The sequence below is a fragment of the Engystomops pustulosus genome, chromosome 5, assembly GCF_040894005.1.
Source record: "Engystomops pustulosus chromosome 5, aEngPut4.maternal, whole genome shotgun sequence".
NCBI lineage: Eukaryota > Metazoa > Chordata > Amphibia > Anura > Leptodactylidae > Engystomops > Engystomops pustulosus.
The window spans coordinates 57,884,122-57,901,443 of record NC_092415.1 but is presented as its reverse complement, the minus strand read 5'-3'; the positions used below and the strand labels follow the sequence as shown (position 1 = coordinate 57,901,443).

General features: G+C 41.9%; 1 protein-coding gene across 2 annotated transcripts in view; it reads right to left on the bottom strand.

The window, feature by feature from the left end:
- TMEM241 (transmembrane protein 241) overlaps nucleotides 1-14,180 on the bottom strand; it is a 58,910-nt gene extending 44,730 nt beyond the window's left edge. The window contains exons 1-3 of one of the 2 annotated variants that reach the window (XM_072152075.1): nucleotides 13,945-14,180; nucleotides 10,914-10,960; nucleotides 7,795-7,872 (exon numbers count right to left, since the gene is read on the bottom strand). In XM_072152075.1, the coding sequence (XP_072008176.1) occupies nucleotides 7,795-7,872; nucleotides 10,914-10,960; nucleotides 13,945-14,016 (197 nt within the window). In that variant the 5' untranslated portion in view covers nucleotides 14,017-14,180. The remainder of the gene's footprint in view (nucleotides 1-7,794; nucleotides 7,873-10,913; nucleotides 10,961-13,944) is intronic. The other variant, XM_072152074.1, reaches the window with a different exon arrangement.
- Between the last annotated feature and the right edge of the window lie 3,142 nt (nucleotides 14,181-17,322).

Below are 17,322 nucleotides of genomic sequence, written 5' to 3'. Positions count from 1 at the left end.
ATTTGGAATCTTCTGTCCAGCCTCCACCGTCCCTGAGCATTTGTTATGGCAAGTCGATTGTCACATGGGTGAAGTAAGGTGCTCTGCTCCCTCAAAGTATGACCCATCTGACAGCAGAGAGACCAATTAGCTTATTGGGTATTGGAATTAACTTGAAGCTCTGCATACTGGCCTCTCTCCAGATGGGTGCCAATGGGACTCATTGTTGACCCAGAATTCATATTTAAGCATCTGGTAATACCTCTGTATTGTAGTATATGCTTGGTTCTGGCAGGACCAAATAATTATATAGTAATTGTAGTTTGAGGACTGACAACAAGCCTCTTTTCTGCTAGCCACAGTTAGGCCTAAAGGGGTTGTGAAAAGGAGCACTACACCCAATAACTGAAATTCAGTGATCTCTTAGAGATCATGTGCTCAACCGGCCATAGCCCGGGCAAGCACACCCCTCCTCTCTCCATAGGAAACAGTGATGCATGGTTGCAAACACGGGGAAAGATAGAGCATGTTCTATCCTCTCCCCATGTACGGTGCAGTGCCACCATACAGTCACCATAGTGGTCAATTGGGTTGGAAATCCGGTGGCAAACTTGCAGCCGGATATACAACCCCACAGCAGTCATGTGTATACGGTGAACTCCACAGTGAAAGCTTGGAGTTAGCCATTTATTACAATACAACATCTGTGCTAGTCCCATTGAAGCACCTCCTCATTATTGTGTACAGTATTCCCATAAGTTTTGAGAATGACACAAATATTATATTTTCACATGATCTGTTGCCCTCTGGTTTTTATGTGTGTTTGTCAGATGTTTTTATCACATACAGAAATACAAGTGCAATCATATTATGTGTAACAAAAGCTTTTATTGACACTTATAATGAGTTAATGCAGCAATTCAATATTTGCAGTGTTGACCAATCTTCTTCAGGACCTCTGCAATTCTCCCTGGCAGCTCTCAATCAACTTGTGGACCAAATCCTGACTGATAGCCGTCCATTCTTGCACAATATCAATGCTTGCATTTTGTCGCAATTTGTTGGTTTTTGTTTGATGATTGACCACAAGTTCTCAATGGGATTAAGATCTGGGGAGTTTCCCGGACATGGACCCAAAATCTCTATGTTTTGTTCCCTGAGGCATTTAGTTATCACCTTTGCTTTATGGCAAGGTGCTCCATCATGCTGGAAAAGGCATTGTTGATCACCAAACTGCTCTTGGATGGTTGGGAGAAGTTGCTCTTGGAGGACATTCTGGTACCATTATTCATGGATGTGTTTTTAGGCAAGACTGTGAGAGAGTCGATTCCCTTGGCTGAGAAGCAACCCCACACATGAATGGTTGCAGGATGCTTTAAAGTTGGCATGAGACAAGACTGGTGGTATCGCTCACCTTGTCTTCTCCGAACAAGCTGTTTTCCAGATGTTCCAAACAATCGGAAAGGGGATTCATCCGAGAAAATAACTTTACCCCAGTCCTCATCAGTCCACTCCCCCACTCACACCTGCCTGCTGCCATTCCTAAACAAGCTCTGCACTGCTGGTAGCCCCATCTCGAAGCTGAAACACTTTTAAGAGACGTTCCTGGGGCTTGCTGGTCCTTCTTGGGTGCCCTGGAGCCTTTTTGGCAACAATGGAACCTCTCTCCTTGAATTCCTTGATGATGCGATAAATTGTTGACTGAGGTGCAATCTTTCTAGCTGAGATACTCTTCCCTGTTAGGCCAGTTTTGTGCAGTGAAATGATGACTGCACGCGTTTCTTTAGAGATAACCATGGTTAACAGAAGAGAAACAATGATGCCAAGCACCAGCCTCCTTTTAAAGTTCATTTTCTAGGCAAATATTGACTTTACAATTAATTGCTGTTAAGCTGATTACTCTTTATTACATTCAGGAGTATATGCAAATTGCCATTAAAAAACCTGATGCAGTAGACTTTGTAAAAATTAACATTTGTATCATTCTCAAAACTTTTGGTCATGACTATATATTAACCCCTTATCACCGACGCTTGTTTTCAGCTAAGTGACCAAACTATTTTTAGAAACTGACATGTGTCACGATAATTGGTTATAACTTTGGAACACTTTAACATATCCAGGTGATTTTGAGCTTTTTTTCTGAAGACACATTGTACAGGTTAGTTGTAAAATTTAAGTGATAAGTTTTACGTTTCGTTCTGAAAAAAAAAAAAAAAACATTTTGAGGCACAACTAAATAATAGTAAAACCCCATAAAATTACCCCACTATAGAAACTACACCCCTCAACGTATGTAAAAGAACTTCTATTAAGTTTATTAACCCTTTAAGTGTTTCACATGGTTAAACACAGATGGAAGTGAAATTTAGAAACTTTAGAATTTATTTGGGAAAATACATTAATTTAGGCCAAAAATGACACTTTCATCAGTTAAATAATGAAATGCTTATTATTTGCGGAGTGAGATACAATGTAGAGATTCATTTTGGGGGTGTATAGCTTGTTCATGAGATTTTATTAACCATATAAGGGGGAGGGGGGGCACTAAGAAAACCATCAATTTTTATCATGGATTTTTAGCACTTCTTTTTCACTGCTCACCATAATGAGAAAATAATATTTAATCTTTATTCTCTGGTTCACTACAATTACAGTGATACCTCTTTTCAGTCGTATCATATTAGGACGGGTAACTTGTTAGTACATTTTTTTTGTGTGGGGGCGTTTGAGGAAAAATTGTAAATTACAGGAGGTTTTTCATGTTTTTTTTTTTCACGTAGTTCACAGAGTGGGTTCAATATTGATTTAAAGTAAACCAACCACCACGGATCTACCTATTAAGGTGGTTCAGGTGGTAGGTGCCTCTATTGTACGCGAGGATAGCCCTTTTAAAGGTCACCTGTCATCAGGTCTCTGCCACTTGTCCTGTCACTACTACCTGTTGGAGCAGCTCACAAGGTTCCCATCCCAGCCTTTAGCTAGTTATTTCATACATTATTCATTGTAAAATCATCTATTTTTTATCATATAAATGAGGCTGGTAACATGGTCAGAGGCAGTGATGTCACACCTGTTACCCCTCCCCTCTCCTCCCCCTGCTCATGTCTGTGTGTAATGTATAGTAAAGCATTGCTAGTGTCTGTGCTGCATCTGCTGACATGCTGCATCCTCCTAATATACAGGTGAGAGACACAGACATCAGCTACACATGAATCTGACATGTTCTGCTGTAACATGGCTGCAGCCTGGAGCTGCTGTATCTCTCCTAAACACACACAAACATGCACACACAGGCTGCAGGGGGTGTGGCTACCAGCACCAGGAAGCACATCATTATACAGTCTCACATCATTATACAGGCTGTCAGTCATGCACTGGGGGTGTGGTTGTGCCTCCCACTCATGAATAAGCTAGACAGCTTGAATATGCTAATGACTCATTGGACATTTCACAGGTCATCTGCATACAGCTTTAGGACCTCATTACTTAGGTTTACAGGCATGTAGAGGGATAATGAAGGGATAGAGGCAATGCTCTCTAATGGCAGTTTATGAAAATATATTTAGTTTAGGGGGGTTATTTTGCATGACGGGTTCTCTTTAAGGGCTAATCCTCACGTACCCTGTATCTTTTTCTAACTTTTATTGCCCTGATATGCTAATTTTTTTAAAGAGGCCACTAAGGTGTGGAGTAGCTGGAGCTACATGACGCGGCTACCACCCGCCCTACTAGCCTCTTTGATCCTCCTACCCACATGTCTTCGGTGCGCAGCTACGAGGATCCTTCGTATGCAAAGCCAGAGTTCTGCACATGCGCAGTAGCTCCGGAGCTGTGACTGTGAAGCCGTGGGCCTGCGTTCTGTGCATGCACAGAACCCAGGCTTCGCGGACGAGAGCACACAGCTTCTCGTAGCTGTAAGCCGAACGATCACTTGTTCAAGCCCTTACACTGCAATACACTTGTATTGCAGTGTACAATGTAAGTAACTGAGCATGCTCAGCCAGGTCCTGCCAGGAGGTGGAACCTGGTGTGACGAGGAGCGAAGAGCGAGCAGCCTCGGGGCACATACCAGACCCCAGGGCTGCAGCAGAAAGGATTGGATCCCCGGGGGAGAGAAAGAGGGTCCGCTTACAAAATTACATGCTTGACCGTGGCATAGAAGCGGTTAAACGCCCGGGATCAAAGTTTATCCGAGCCCTTTTGTTAGTTCCGGGTCTAAGCTACGAGCTAGGTCCACATCATTTTTTTTTTTTTTTTTTTTTTTGCATACTGCTGATGGACACTTTTTTGAAAAAGAAAACATGCAAATGAGCCCAAGGGGCTCTAGGGGGGTGATTCCAGAGCCTCTCAGTGCTGCAATATCACAAGCTGTTACAATGAACAGAGCAGGGCTACCCTCCTCCTGCTGTTGCTAGATTACACAGGCAGAGGGAGGAGGGAAAAGACAACATGGGGTGGGCGAGACATGTTCTGCTCATTGTAACAGCCTGCAAACTGCAGAATAGAGAGGCTCTGGCACAACCTCAGGAGCCCATGAGGTTCACAAGTATAGTTTTAAAAGTTGATTTTAGAAGGAAGGAGGCCATGGATAAGTGTCCCTCGTTTATTAATCCCAATTTTGATAGTAGATTTTCTTTAAGTTAAATTTGTATGCAATTATATTTTATAATTGTAACTACAGACTTTTTTTTTTCCTCCCTGTGACAATTGGATTTTCAAAAGTTTGTTCTGTGATGGAAACAAGTATTTAAAATAAAAAACTTTATTACAGACACGTTGCAGCTGATCATCGCAGCCTGGGACTAACGTAAAGCATCCAGAGAGCTTCACCAGAGGTACAGGGGGCAGAGGAGTCCGTCTGTAACTAAGGGTTGTCTAAGTGAGGCGTCCTTAAGTCAGGGACCGCATGTACTTGGTATAATGACCAATTTGTTCCTCTATGTCTAATATTGCCTATTTATGCACCTTCTCAGGTGAAATATGTTGGAGCTCAGTTTTCTTCCAACTTCCCCTTTTCCCATTTTAAATTAACCCAATTTCAAATTAGGTCTCCAAAGTTTGTGGGGAAATTGTTCTCTAATAGGAATACTGGCAACCTATCTGTACATGAATGGCAGCTAGTGCTGATACATTTAGAGATTATGCTATAAAACAGAAACAGTATTTTGCAAACACCTACAATAGCACAACAATGTTTTTTGCTTTTCCTTGAAGCAAAGTAAACTTCTAATTCACTTTATTAAAAACACTAGAACCAGCCCCTGGCAACTATCTCAAGAACGGATTTTAGATTCTTTTTCACTCACAATCACATGTTTGCTATTCTTCAGTTCTGATTCAGCTAGTTCTATCCCACAGACAAAAACAAAGATAACAATGTGCTGTAATTTAATCTCCAGGAAATAGTTTTTACAGAAATCTTATGCAAAAAGTACTACAATTGTTGATATAAAACAATATTAAAAAGTGTTGACATAATAGATTTTCCATTTTAAATAGATTGGAAACATTGAAACTTTACAATCCGATACAAAACCAAAGACAAAATAAAGAGTCTGACCAAAGATCTGATCCTCAACAGACTTCAGAGAAAACAAACCGCAGAAGCAACCCTGTAAGCAGGGATCCTGAGTAATGGAATATCAGTGCCTTTGTGTACTTCCATACTCAGTATCTTTGCAATATTTACTACCACATACCATTGTTCTGAACTATGTCCTGCTAATCAATGGAATTCTGTCATCTGCTGCCCCCTGGTGGCTGATAAACAGAACAAATCATCTGAAAACCATTGTCTACAGCAAATGCTTTATTTTATATATTTTTTTTTTTAAAGTAGGTCTCATTCCATTTCTATGATTACAATGTCGAATGTAAACTGACACTTAAATATTATAAAGTCTACAGCTATCTGAACTTCATTTGTAAAGTTTTAGTAGCCTCTGCTGAAATTGCAAAGTCACTTATCAGCACAGTGAGTACGGCACTGAAAACCATTCTGAAGCTCTTGTGAGCAGGGCCCTCACTCCTATGGTTCCGTATGACTGTTTGTAATGTAGTATTTTATTTGTATATGTCCACTATGATTTGTAGAGCGCTACAGAATATGATAGCACTATATAAAGATTATTAAGAAGGATAGCCTTTCATCAAATTATGTCTTGCCATGTGTTATCAGCTTTTATTCTGAAGGTACCCTTTCCTTTAGTAGGTTAAAGGGCAGGGCTGCACCTGTCTAATCTGATCCTTCTGGCCTGTCGTATGTAGTAACTGTGAAGTAAAGTCCTGTCTTGGGAAGTATGCAAGCTCCTAGCACCTCCTAAACTACAGTCATTTTTTTTTAACTAAAGCATAACAACAAATAAAAACTTTGCAGGACACTAGAGTTCTCTGTGCAGTCTTGTTTGTATGACTAGCATATCCGTCCATAACAAGAGAATGGCACTCATACTCCAACAAAGAGTTTTTTTGGCATTGACTGTACAAGTTTCACTGTGTAGTCTTATACTAAACCTCCATGGAGAAATAACACGACAGTATTCAGTGATATACACTGGGGATGTATGGGCAATGAATGCTACCCTATGTTTATATAGTGGTCCGATACAGATTGGAAGATAAGTAAAAACATGAGGTTCTAGATTGATAATTACAGCACAAGCATCACTATTTGAGCACCTCAATTTGTAGTCATTTTTACAGGCATATAATTATTCCTAAATATATTGAGGTAAATTAATTTTAACGTTAATGTTATTTTTCCTGCAGAGAATATATATTTGGAAAGGTTAACCAGTGACACTTGTGTTTCCATCTGGGCACCATTAGGCATCTGTTTTATATCCTTTATTTACGGTCTCCTTCGTCCAAAAATCAAGTTCTAAAAATATGTAAATGAGTCAGGAGTGCTTCAGGGGGAACAGCAGGCACTTCATGCTCCAGTTTCACAGCCTAATACACGCGCCCCAGAGAAAGCTTCCGCTTCCTAAATGTGCAAAAAAAAAAAAAAAAAAAGCACTTCTGACTCGCTTAGAAGATGAGACAAAGGGAATGAAAAGAGGAGCTTGTACACAACAACCCTCTGTTCACAACGGCCATAGGTCTTCGACTCTTAAGATAAAGTCATAGGTGGGACCTACACGCCATATTAGATGTTACGAATGCATATGCCTTAAATGAGTTTTCCAGAGTAAGGACATTAAAGTCCTATACAGTGTAGCATGAACTGCAGCTTATTGTAGTGAGTGCACAACCACACCACCAGCTAGGTCCCCTCCATGCCCATAGGTGTGTAGATGGCATGAATGAGAACTGTGATCATCTCAGGGGTTCTACGTCAGTTTTCTATCTAATAAATGTATCAATATATGTGGTTTCTTAATGCAATGGCTGCTAAATGCATGACTTATTAATATTTTAATTGGTTTCTTTTGTATACTTAACCCTTAAAACCTAAAGGAGCATCTGACAGCTGAACTGAATTACCAGCTGGATCGCTTCATCAGCCACTTGGTCAAGGAGTAAAATTGATGACAGGCCTCGTCGAAAAAGAAACACACCACAACTATAGGATCTTTATCTTATGGTCTACAATTTATTACTTGTATCATAGCGAGGACAGGTTTATTGCCATTTTTTTCTGGATAATATAAAACAGGAGTACATTATGAACTGTGTTGCACTTCTTCTTCATACCGGTTTTCCTGTTATTTCTGATAACTTTGCAAATATCTTGATCACACAATACACTTGGCCATATGCAAGTAAAGTTTCAGGATATTATATTGTGCAGAGATAGAAAGGTCAATTTACCTGGAGCTGCAGTTAATCTCCACCCAGCCCAGCTTCCAACATATGTGTAGTAGGACGCCACCCACTAACGTCTGCCATCTGGAGTAGGTAAAAAAAAAATATTTAAGATAATAGCAAATCATTTTTCTGCTGGCCTATTTATTGTGCAGCATCTTTAATATCGTGGTGCTGTAGGGGTTCACATTCATTACAGGAAAACAAGCATAACGTAGAAAAAACAAACTAGACTGAACTGGCACAAATGTAAGGAGGACGCTGCCCATAAGGACTCAATCTATATGGGAGGGTAGGAGGAAGCACTAGGCGAGGGGGCATAGCAGTGGCATTATTGTGTTCTGTAGACGATGGGGTTTCAGGTTATTTTTTAAGGTTTGGAGGGCAGGGGACAGTTCTGGTAACGAGTAGCTAAGTCCTGGAGACGGCTGCGAGTGGATGCTAGGTTAGATAAAATCTTCTTGTGTAGATCAGAGACTACGTGTGGAAAGGTACTAGGTACTCATGTCAGAGATATATGGAGGGGCCAGGTTGTTGGCAAGAATAAATGACCAGTGCAGGTACAGTAAGTGACAAAATTGCAACAAAAGATAAAAGTTAATTAGGGAAAAAGGAACAACTATAGGAGGCTCCAATACTCTGTTGGGCAGCTCTTGCCTGGAAGTTGTGCGGCACATTTGCTCACAGATGATTCACCTGTAAATCCTGTGCATCCAGAAGGTCCCATTAATGCTTAAGAGGAGATATGAAGTCTTATTTTTTTGCAATAAGAGTTTACAATTGATTCATTTGTAGATTAAAAAATGCAGAATCCTAAAAATGTATTAGCCCTTTCCTGCAGAGGAACTGGATAAAAACTGATATTTTGCCACTTGTTCTGTAATCAAAACTTTTGCACAGTTCAACCTACAGCATTTACATCATGATAAAATTATTCTGTAGGTTAGTAGGATTAAAGGAAACCTATAAAAAAGCCGCAGTTGTGTGCAACTCCCCTTTTGAAGGAGACTCATTCTGAGACCTGTAACTTGTATTCCTCATTCAAGAACATTATTAGCATTTGTTAATTGCGGGTTAAGAGAACAGTTTAATTTGTACTATTCTCAGGTGCATCTGTATTTTTCATCACTTTTCCTTACATTTTTTGGAGCTAGGAAGTACTAAAACGGCTGTATGCTCACCCTTAGGCTGCATTCACACGAACAAGTTATTTCTACAATACTGTATCTGTATGTGCACATATGTCACCGTAATTCACAAAAGAGGCCTGGAAATGGCCTCACTAGGACCCATTGGTCAAGTACTTGGGAGCAGTTTATTGTTTCCCATAAAACTAATTTCTTATTTATTCTCTTTAAAATTCGTAATGAACTAGCAAAGAAAAAATAAAAAATCTACAGACAGGGAAGATGTGGTAGCGTCCCCCAGTGTATTGTCACTAAATGTGGCCCAGAGGAGATCGCAACTGTTTCTCGTACACAGAGTATATCGGACACCATTGGCGCTCAGACGTATGGGTGTGCGTGGTGATGCATGTTGCCCAAGGTGTGGAGCGGATGAGACTGATGCGATGCACATGTTCTGGTCCTGCCCTCACTTGTCAAGGTTATGGGAGGATGTGCGCAGACTTATCTATGAGGTTTTTGAGGTGCAGGTCCCGAGCGAACCCAAGGTGTGTGTGCTTGGTTGCGTAGGTCAGCTGGATGTTCCTCAGAAGGAACAGTTGGCGGTGGCAAAAATTCTGAATCAAGCACGGAAATCCATTGCCAGCCATTGGTTGGATGATTCCCCTCCAGATATAGGCGAGGTAAAGGGTATATTGAATAACACTATCCGTATGGAACTGAGAGTGTATGTAAAGAGAAAGGCGGTAGCTAAGTTTCAGAAGCAGTGGAAGAAATGGGTAGACTGTCAAGGGATAGCGTCTGAGGAATTGATGCATTGCTGGATGAGAGCTAGACCTGGTGGATTGATGGGACTCTAAAGATCATTGCTTAGGAATAAGTGGGTAAAGGTGGTACTGAAATAAAAAGAAAAAAAGCACTCCTATGAGGGGTTTAGCGTAATTGATGGAGGAAGGGCCGGATCGCACGGATGGGGGGGGTTGTTCTTGTTTTGTGGGAGTAATTTTTCCTGTACAAATCGATGCAATATTATTAGACAGTAATTGTACAAACATGCCATTGTCATTTATTGCTGTTTATTATTAAATGTTACCTGATTTTTAAAAAAAAAACAAAATCTACAGACAGGGACTCATATCTGGCAGAGTAATTATATAGATTTTTCTTTGTGGCTTAGGTGTTTTGTGTTGTGTTTGTAAACATATAAACAGTGGGGCTAATTGTTATATCTAGTGGGATATGAAAAAAATTCAGGGGTTAAGCAGGATGCTTTTTACCCCATTCAGAGGTGGTACGCAAAGTATCCAGTATCTTTTTCATCGCAAGTGGGTGGATGATGGCTTCTTTTCAACACTAGATGTCACTAGTGGGTAATGTTTACCGTAAGTTGTTTGAAGTTGTTACAATATTATGAAATTGTTACTGGACGTAATTGTCTGTTTATCAATATCTCCAAACTAGTGCCACTTTGTAGCTTTCCACAGTAGTCACTTCAATTAACACTCATGTGATTGGGCACATAAGATATCATGCCTCTCTCACACACACACAGTCACACAAAATTCGGCCACTAAGCTGCAACTAATTTTTCAAACTCATCATTGAGTCCTAAGTCTACTAAATAAAAACAGTAAATCCCTCCAATGCATCATCACGAAAGTGCAAACTCCACTTAGCAGGAAAACAAATGATGTAACTAACGGTCCATATTCTTTGCAATTACATCATTGGGAAAACACCCACAGCGTACGCTGAGCGTATACCGCTCTCTCCAGCCCGACAATATTAACAATTTTTAATCAAGTATTTCGTAGCGCTTCACAAATCAAAGAAATGGAGGTAAAAGGGATGGCTCCATCTGCCAATGCAAGTCTATGAACATGTTCAGCGTATTTAGACAGGGATAAGTAAATGTTAAACTTGTCTAAAAAATAATGTGTGAATGTAGCCTAAGAGACTCAAAGAAATTTCCAATAGATGCTTCATGTAAAATATACTTACCCTTGAAAAAGGGTAGGGAAGGTGAATTTCAGAATAGACAGAACATACTGAAAAACAAAGACCAAGTTAATATTACAGACATCAATAAGTTATACGATACAAAGCTTTCGAGACATTACACACACAATACATAAGATAAATGTCACAAACCTTCTGCTTTAAAGGGCACCTACCACCCCGATTCTACCTATAAAGGTAGAAGGGGTGGTAGGTGGATGGATGGGACGTGAGGATAGCCCTTTTTTGGGCTAATCCTCACGTCCCGGGTGTCTTTTAGAAAACTTTATTGTAGCTATATGCTAATTTTTTTTATGCGGCTACTGGGGCGTGAAGTAGCCGGACATGAGGCTACTAGTCGCGGCTACTCCACGCCCCAGTAGCCACGTTACTCCGCCTACCAGATAATCTTCGGCGCGCAGCTACCGCGCTGTATCGCGGTTTAAAACACTTTTTAAACTTTATGGCCGAAGCTGCTTCGGCGCACCATGCGCGCGGCTACATAAGAAGTGAAGGAGAGCCGCACGCACGGTCGCGCACTTTGTGCGCCGAAGCAGCTTCGGCCATAAAGTTTAAAAAGTGTTTTAAACCGCGATACAGTGGGTTAAAACACTAACAAAAATAAGCTCCAGCACCAGCTCACCCTAAGCTGGTGCTCGCTATTGTCTTCTTACACCTGCCACTTCAAGTGGTAGGTTTCCTTTAAGTTTTTTGTGGCATGAAGGAGTAGAAAAGCATCAACTATGTAATGGATTTTTGATTTTTTTTTTTTTTTTGTGTTCACCGTATAGCCTAATACTTTTTTTATACTATGGGTCAGTAGGATGACATGGATAACATACTTAGATATGTTTTCTTACATTTTACCAAATTTCTCACAATAAAACCTAATATGCGGAAAAATCTATTGTTTCTGCATCGCCGTCTTCCAAGTGGCATAACAATATTGTTTTTTTGCGGGACATGCAGTACTTTTACCAGTATCACACCACAGACAGTGCTGCGGCTCGGGGAAGAGGCAGCGCCACCACAATGGGCCATAAAAGAAACCGCATAGAAGCTTTTCAAACTGCTGGTTTATTAGGCCAATTTTTAATGACAGGATCCCTATAAGTATCTCTGGTTTATCGTGAGGTTTAGGCTGATCACAGTAATTCTAAAGATGTATCACATTTATCAGACAGTATTAGTGAATCTGCCCCAGTACAAACACTGCTACAAAGGTAAATGTTAGAAAGCGATAAACCTGTACATTACTACTCTGGCTGTCCTCCCAGAGGCAGGGACTCCATATACACACATATATACAGCTGTCCTCACAGAGGCAGGGACTCCATATACACACATATATACAGCTGTCCTCACAGAGGCAGGGACTCCATATACACACATATATACAGCTGTCCTCACAGAGGCAGGGACTCCATATACACACATATATACAGCTGTCCTCACAGAGGCAGGGACTCCATATACACACATATATACAGCTGTCCTCACAGAGGCAGGGACTCCATATACACACATATATACAGCTGTCCTCACAGAGGCAGGGACTCCATATACACACATATATACAGCTGTCCTCACAGAGGCAGGGACTCCATATACACACATATATACAGCTGTCCTCACAGAGGCAGGGACTCCATATACACACATATATACAGCTGTCCTCACAGAGGCAGGGACTCCATATACACACATATATACAGCTGTCCTCACAGAGGCAGGGACTCCATATACACACATATATACAGCTGTCCTCACAGAGGCAGGGACTCCATATACACACATATATGCAGCTGTCCTCACAGAGGCAGTGACTCCATATACACACATATATACAGCTGTCCTCACAGAGGCAGGGACTCCATATACACACATATATACAGCTGTCCTCACAGAGGCAGGGACTCCATATACACACATATATACAGCTGTCCTCACAGAGGCAGGGACTCCATATACACACATATATACAGCTGTCCTCACAGAGGCAGTGACTCCATATACACACATATGTACAGCTGTCCTCACAGAGGCAGTGACTCCATATACACACATATATACAGCTGTCCTCACAGAGGCAGGGACTCCATATACACACATATGTACAGCTGTCCTCACAGAGGCAGTGACTCCATATACACACATATATACAGCTGTCCTCACAGAGGCAGGGACTCCATATACACACATATATACAGCTGTCCTCACAGAGGCAGTGACTCCATATACACACATATATACAGCTGTCCTCACAGAGGCAGTGACTCCATATACACACATATATACAGCTGTCCTCACAGAGGCAGTGACTCCATATACACACATATATACAGCTGTCCTCACAGAGGCAGTGACTCCATATACACACATATATACAGCTGTCCTCACAGAGGCAGTGACTCCATATACACACATATATACAGCTGTCCTCACAGAGGCAGTGACTCCACATACACACATATATACAGCTGTCCTCACAGAGGCAGGGACTCCATATACACACATATATACAGCTGTCCTCACAGAGGCAGGGACTCCATATACACACATATATACAGCTATCCTCACAGAGGCAGGGACTCCATATACACACATATATACAGCTGTCCTCACAGAGGCAGTGACTCCATATACACACATATATACAGCTGTCCTCACAGAGGCAGTGACTCCATATACACACATATATACAGCTGTCCTCACAGAGGCAGTGACTCCATATACACACATATATACAGCTGTCCTCACAGAGGCAGGGACTCCATATACACACATATATACAGCTGTCCTCACAGAGGCAGTGACTCCACATACACACATATGTACAGCTGTCCTCACAGAGGCAGTGACTCCATATACACACATATATACAGCTATCCTCACAGAGGCAGTGACTCCATATACACACATACAGCTGTCCTCACAGAGGCAGGGACTCCATATACACACACATACAGCTGTCCTCACAGAGGCAGGGACTCCATATACACACATACAGCTGTCCTCAGAGGCGCGTCATTACCTTATTGGTGAAGTAAAACGCCAAATATAAGGTGCAGAATGTGAGGCCCACGGCGGGCCCCCGAAAATACATCTGTCACCGCATTACACGTCAGCGCTGGGCGCAGCGAGCGCCTGAACTTCGCCCCAGTACATGCACATCCTGCACCGGCACAGGAAGCGGCTCAGCTGCGGGCGGCCATGACACCTCCACGTTTACCTGGAGCTGCTCCAATCAGAGAACCACAGTGCGAGGAGAGAGCAGAACGGGAGAGCTCCCCCTGCCGGCCACTGCCAGCTAAGCCAGTCACAGGCTTCGCACTGAGGAGGAGTCAGTCACTTGTATTCACTACTAGAGGAATAACATGGCGATTCAGGAAATACACAGAAAGTCCGTGCCCGGATATTCTCTTATCCTACAACTTCCCATGTTACCTTTTACTGTATCCAGTTTCCATTTCTTATCCCCATTATGTGAGAGAATAATTATTTTATCACTGATTTACCAGTAAGGGCTTGTTTCTTGCAGGTGGAGCTGTATTATTCAGTAACACTATTGTACTAATGTACTATACAATGTTTGTTTTCTACATTTCATTTTTTTACAATGCAAGAAAATTCCTTATGCTTTTCTCTTTGAAGACTGAAATAAATTCTCCAGGACAATTGTTATTGCTTAGAGACAGTTCTGTAATATACTGCAAACTTCTGGTCTGCAAAGGAAGCAGGGCCTGTACAAAAGTGGGTTACCCCCAGAGTAATTGCTTTGTCTGGATTCAGGGGTGGTCTGGGTGGTCAGGAAGAAGAGCTAGATGAAAACCTACTCACTTTAAAGCGAACCTGTCACCAGGAATGTGATACGTAGCTGGTGACAGGTTCCAATGGTCTCTGCTATGCTGATATTAAAAATGCTTTTGTCAGCATTCTGAATCATTTCAGTAGTTTATAAAACTTTCTCTCACATTACCTTCCAAACTCATCCAGGTCCTCCCCCCCCCCCCCTTGCCGTTATGTGTATTGAGCAGGCAGGGGAGGGAGGTGGTTGGTGTGGAATAGAGGAACAATGCATGAGGAGACTAAGGCCCCTTCCACACTTGCGTTGCAGATCACGTCACAGTTTGATCAGGGTGCGATCAGGGTTTGGTCAGTGAAAAACACACATTTTGCATCAGAGTGCAATCAGTTTTCAGTCAGAGTTTGTTCAGTGTCTCAGTTTTTCATGCGCGTTTTCAATGCAATTTCAATGTGTTTTTCATGCGCAGAAAATTCGCGTGAAATGGACTCAGGACTGAGCTCTATCTTTTCAATGGCAATTGATGCATTAAAAAACGCATTGCACTTGCAAGTGTCTCAGAGTGCAATGCGTTTTTGATGCGTCTCCATAGACTTGTATGGTGCGTTTTTCACGAGCATGACTTGCAAAAGTAGAGCATGTCGAGATTTAAACGCGCGTTAAAAAAAACGTGCGTGTGTGTGTGAAAAAAAATGCAAGTCTGAAAAGACTCATTGATTACAATGGGTCAGAGTGCAATGCAAGTTCTGCACGTCAAAAGCACGCGTGAAAAACGCAAGTGTGAAAGGGGCCTAAGGCCGGCGCCACACAGGGCGCTTTGTCTGCGCTTGCAAACGCAGACAAAGTCGCGCCCACCGGGGCGGGCCTCGGCCCGATCGCATCGGCGCTTCTATGGAAACGTCTGCGATCGGGAACGAGTCGCCGGTGTTTTGCGTTAATTTAACGTGAAACACCGGCGGCTCGTTCACGATCGCAGGCGTTTCCATAGAAACGCCGATGCGATCGGGCCGAGGCCCGCCCCGGTGGGCGCGACTTTGTCTGCGTTTGCGTTTGCAAGCGCAGACAAAGCGCCCTGTGTGGTGCCGGCCTAAGACACAAGCAGATGCCGTAAACAAGCCCCTTGCCCACCAGGTACTCCCCAAATGCTGCAGGCAGGGAGAAATGTAATGGGAAATTTATAAACTACTGAAATGATTAAGAATGCTGACAAACACATTTTTAAAAACATCATAGCATACGTTATTGAAACCTGCCACCAGCAAAAAATGACATTCCTGGTTCTCTTTAACAGCTGGTAAGTTGACAATTTTGCTGTGTAGCAGTGAAGTACTCATGAATTTGGTATTGCACTAGCAATAGGCCCCATAGAGAAACTTGGAATGTAGCCTACACTACAACATGACACTTTTAACAGCAGATTACAAAAAACGGAGATGGTACAGTATGAATATAATAAAAGCAGAGATGCCACAGTACACAATCAAACAGCTTTGTAGCAGTTCAGGGATAATGTATACAGTGATGTCATAGTACATGGATAATAAACACAGCAATTTCACAGTATACAGATAATGAACAGTGATGACATAATAGGGATCATAAAAATACTTATACAGGCAGTCCCCGGGTTTTGTACAAGAAAGGTTTGTTCTTAAGTTGAATTTGTAAGTCGAAACTGTATATTTTATAATTGTAGTTCCAGACAGAATTTTTTTTAATTTCTGACAATTGGAGAATCAAACTTTTTTTGCTGTAATGGGACCAAGGATTATCAACAAAGCTTCATTACAGACACCTTACAACTGGGTCTATAGTAAAGCATTCAGAGAGCTTCACCAGAGGTCACAGTAGGCAGAGGGGTCCGTCTTTAACTAGGGGTGGTCTGTAAGTCGGGTGTCCTTAAGTAGGGAACCACCTGTATTAGAATACACGAATAATACATAGAGTTTACATCTCACCTCAAATGTGATGTCACAACACTGGGCCATGAAGGAAAAATGTTCTGTTAGGAAAATTCTACTTGATAATGAACTGATTTATTAAGTGATTTATTAGGTATTTCTGCTGACAGGTTCCTTTTAATTGATATGCACAGTTCAGTAATAAAACTTCACATGACCACCTGAATCGCCCATATTTGGTTGGGGCCCCTTTAAGGGCAAAGTGGTGGTGGGCCCCGGGGCACATGCCTATAATCAGGCCCTGCTCATCTCTCTTTCTATGTGTCAGATTCTAGTGAATGTTCAGAAGCTAAATCAAAGTGTATATAAACCTTGTACCCTGATAATCTGACCACATTGTCAGCTTGCGGCACAAGAGGGATCATAATGTGTCTGCTTAGAGAGTTGGCGCCCACACCATGGAATCTTACACTGACCACTACTGAGCAATAGGAGCTTAAACAGTAAAAGTGTAACAGAAGAGCGCATTTGTGTGTTTTAAAGGGGACCTGTCACCAGGGACCTCATTTTCATTGTAAAAGCCCATGACACCTGCAGTGCAAAAATGCCTCTTTGCCTTTTCTAAGCATTTGCATTACAATATAATTGTGTGTTATAACTTACTCTTGCATCCTGACAAAATCCTGGGGTAGTGACAGGGGTTGGG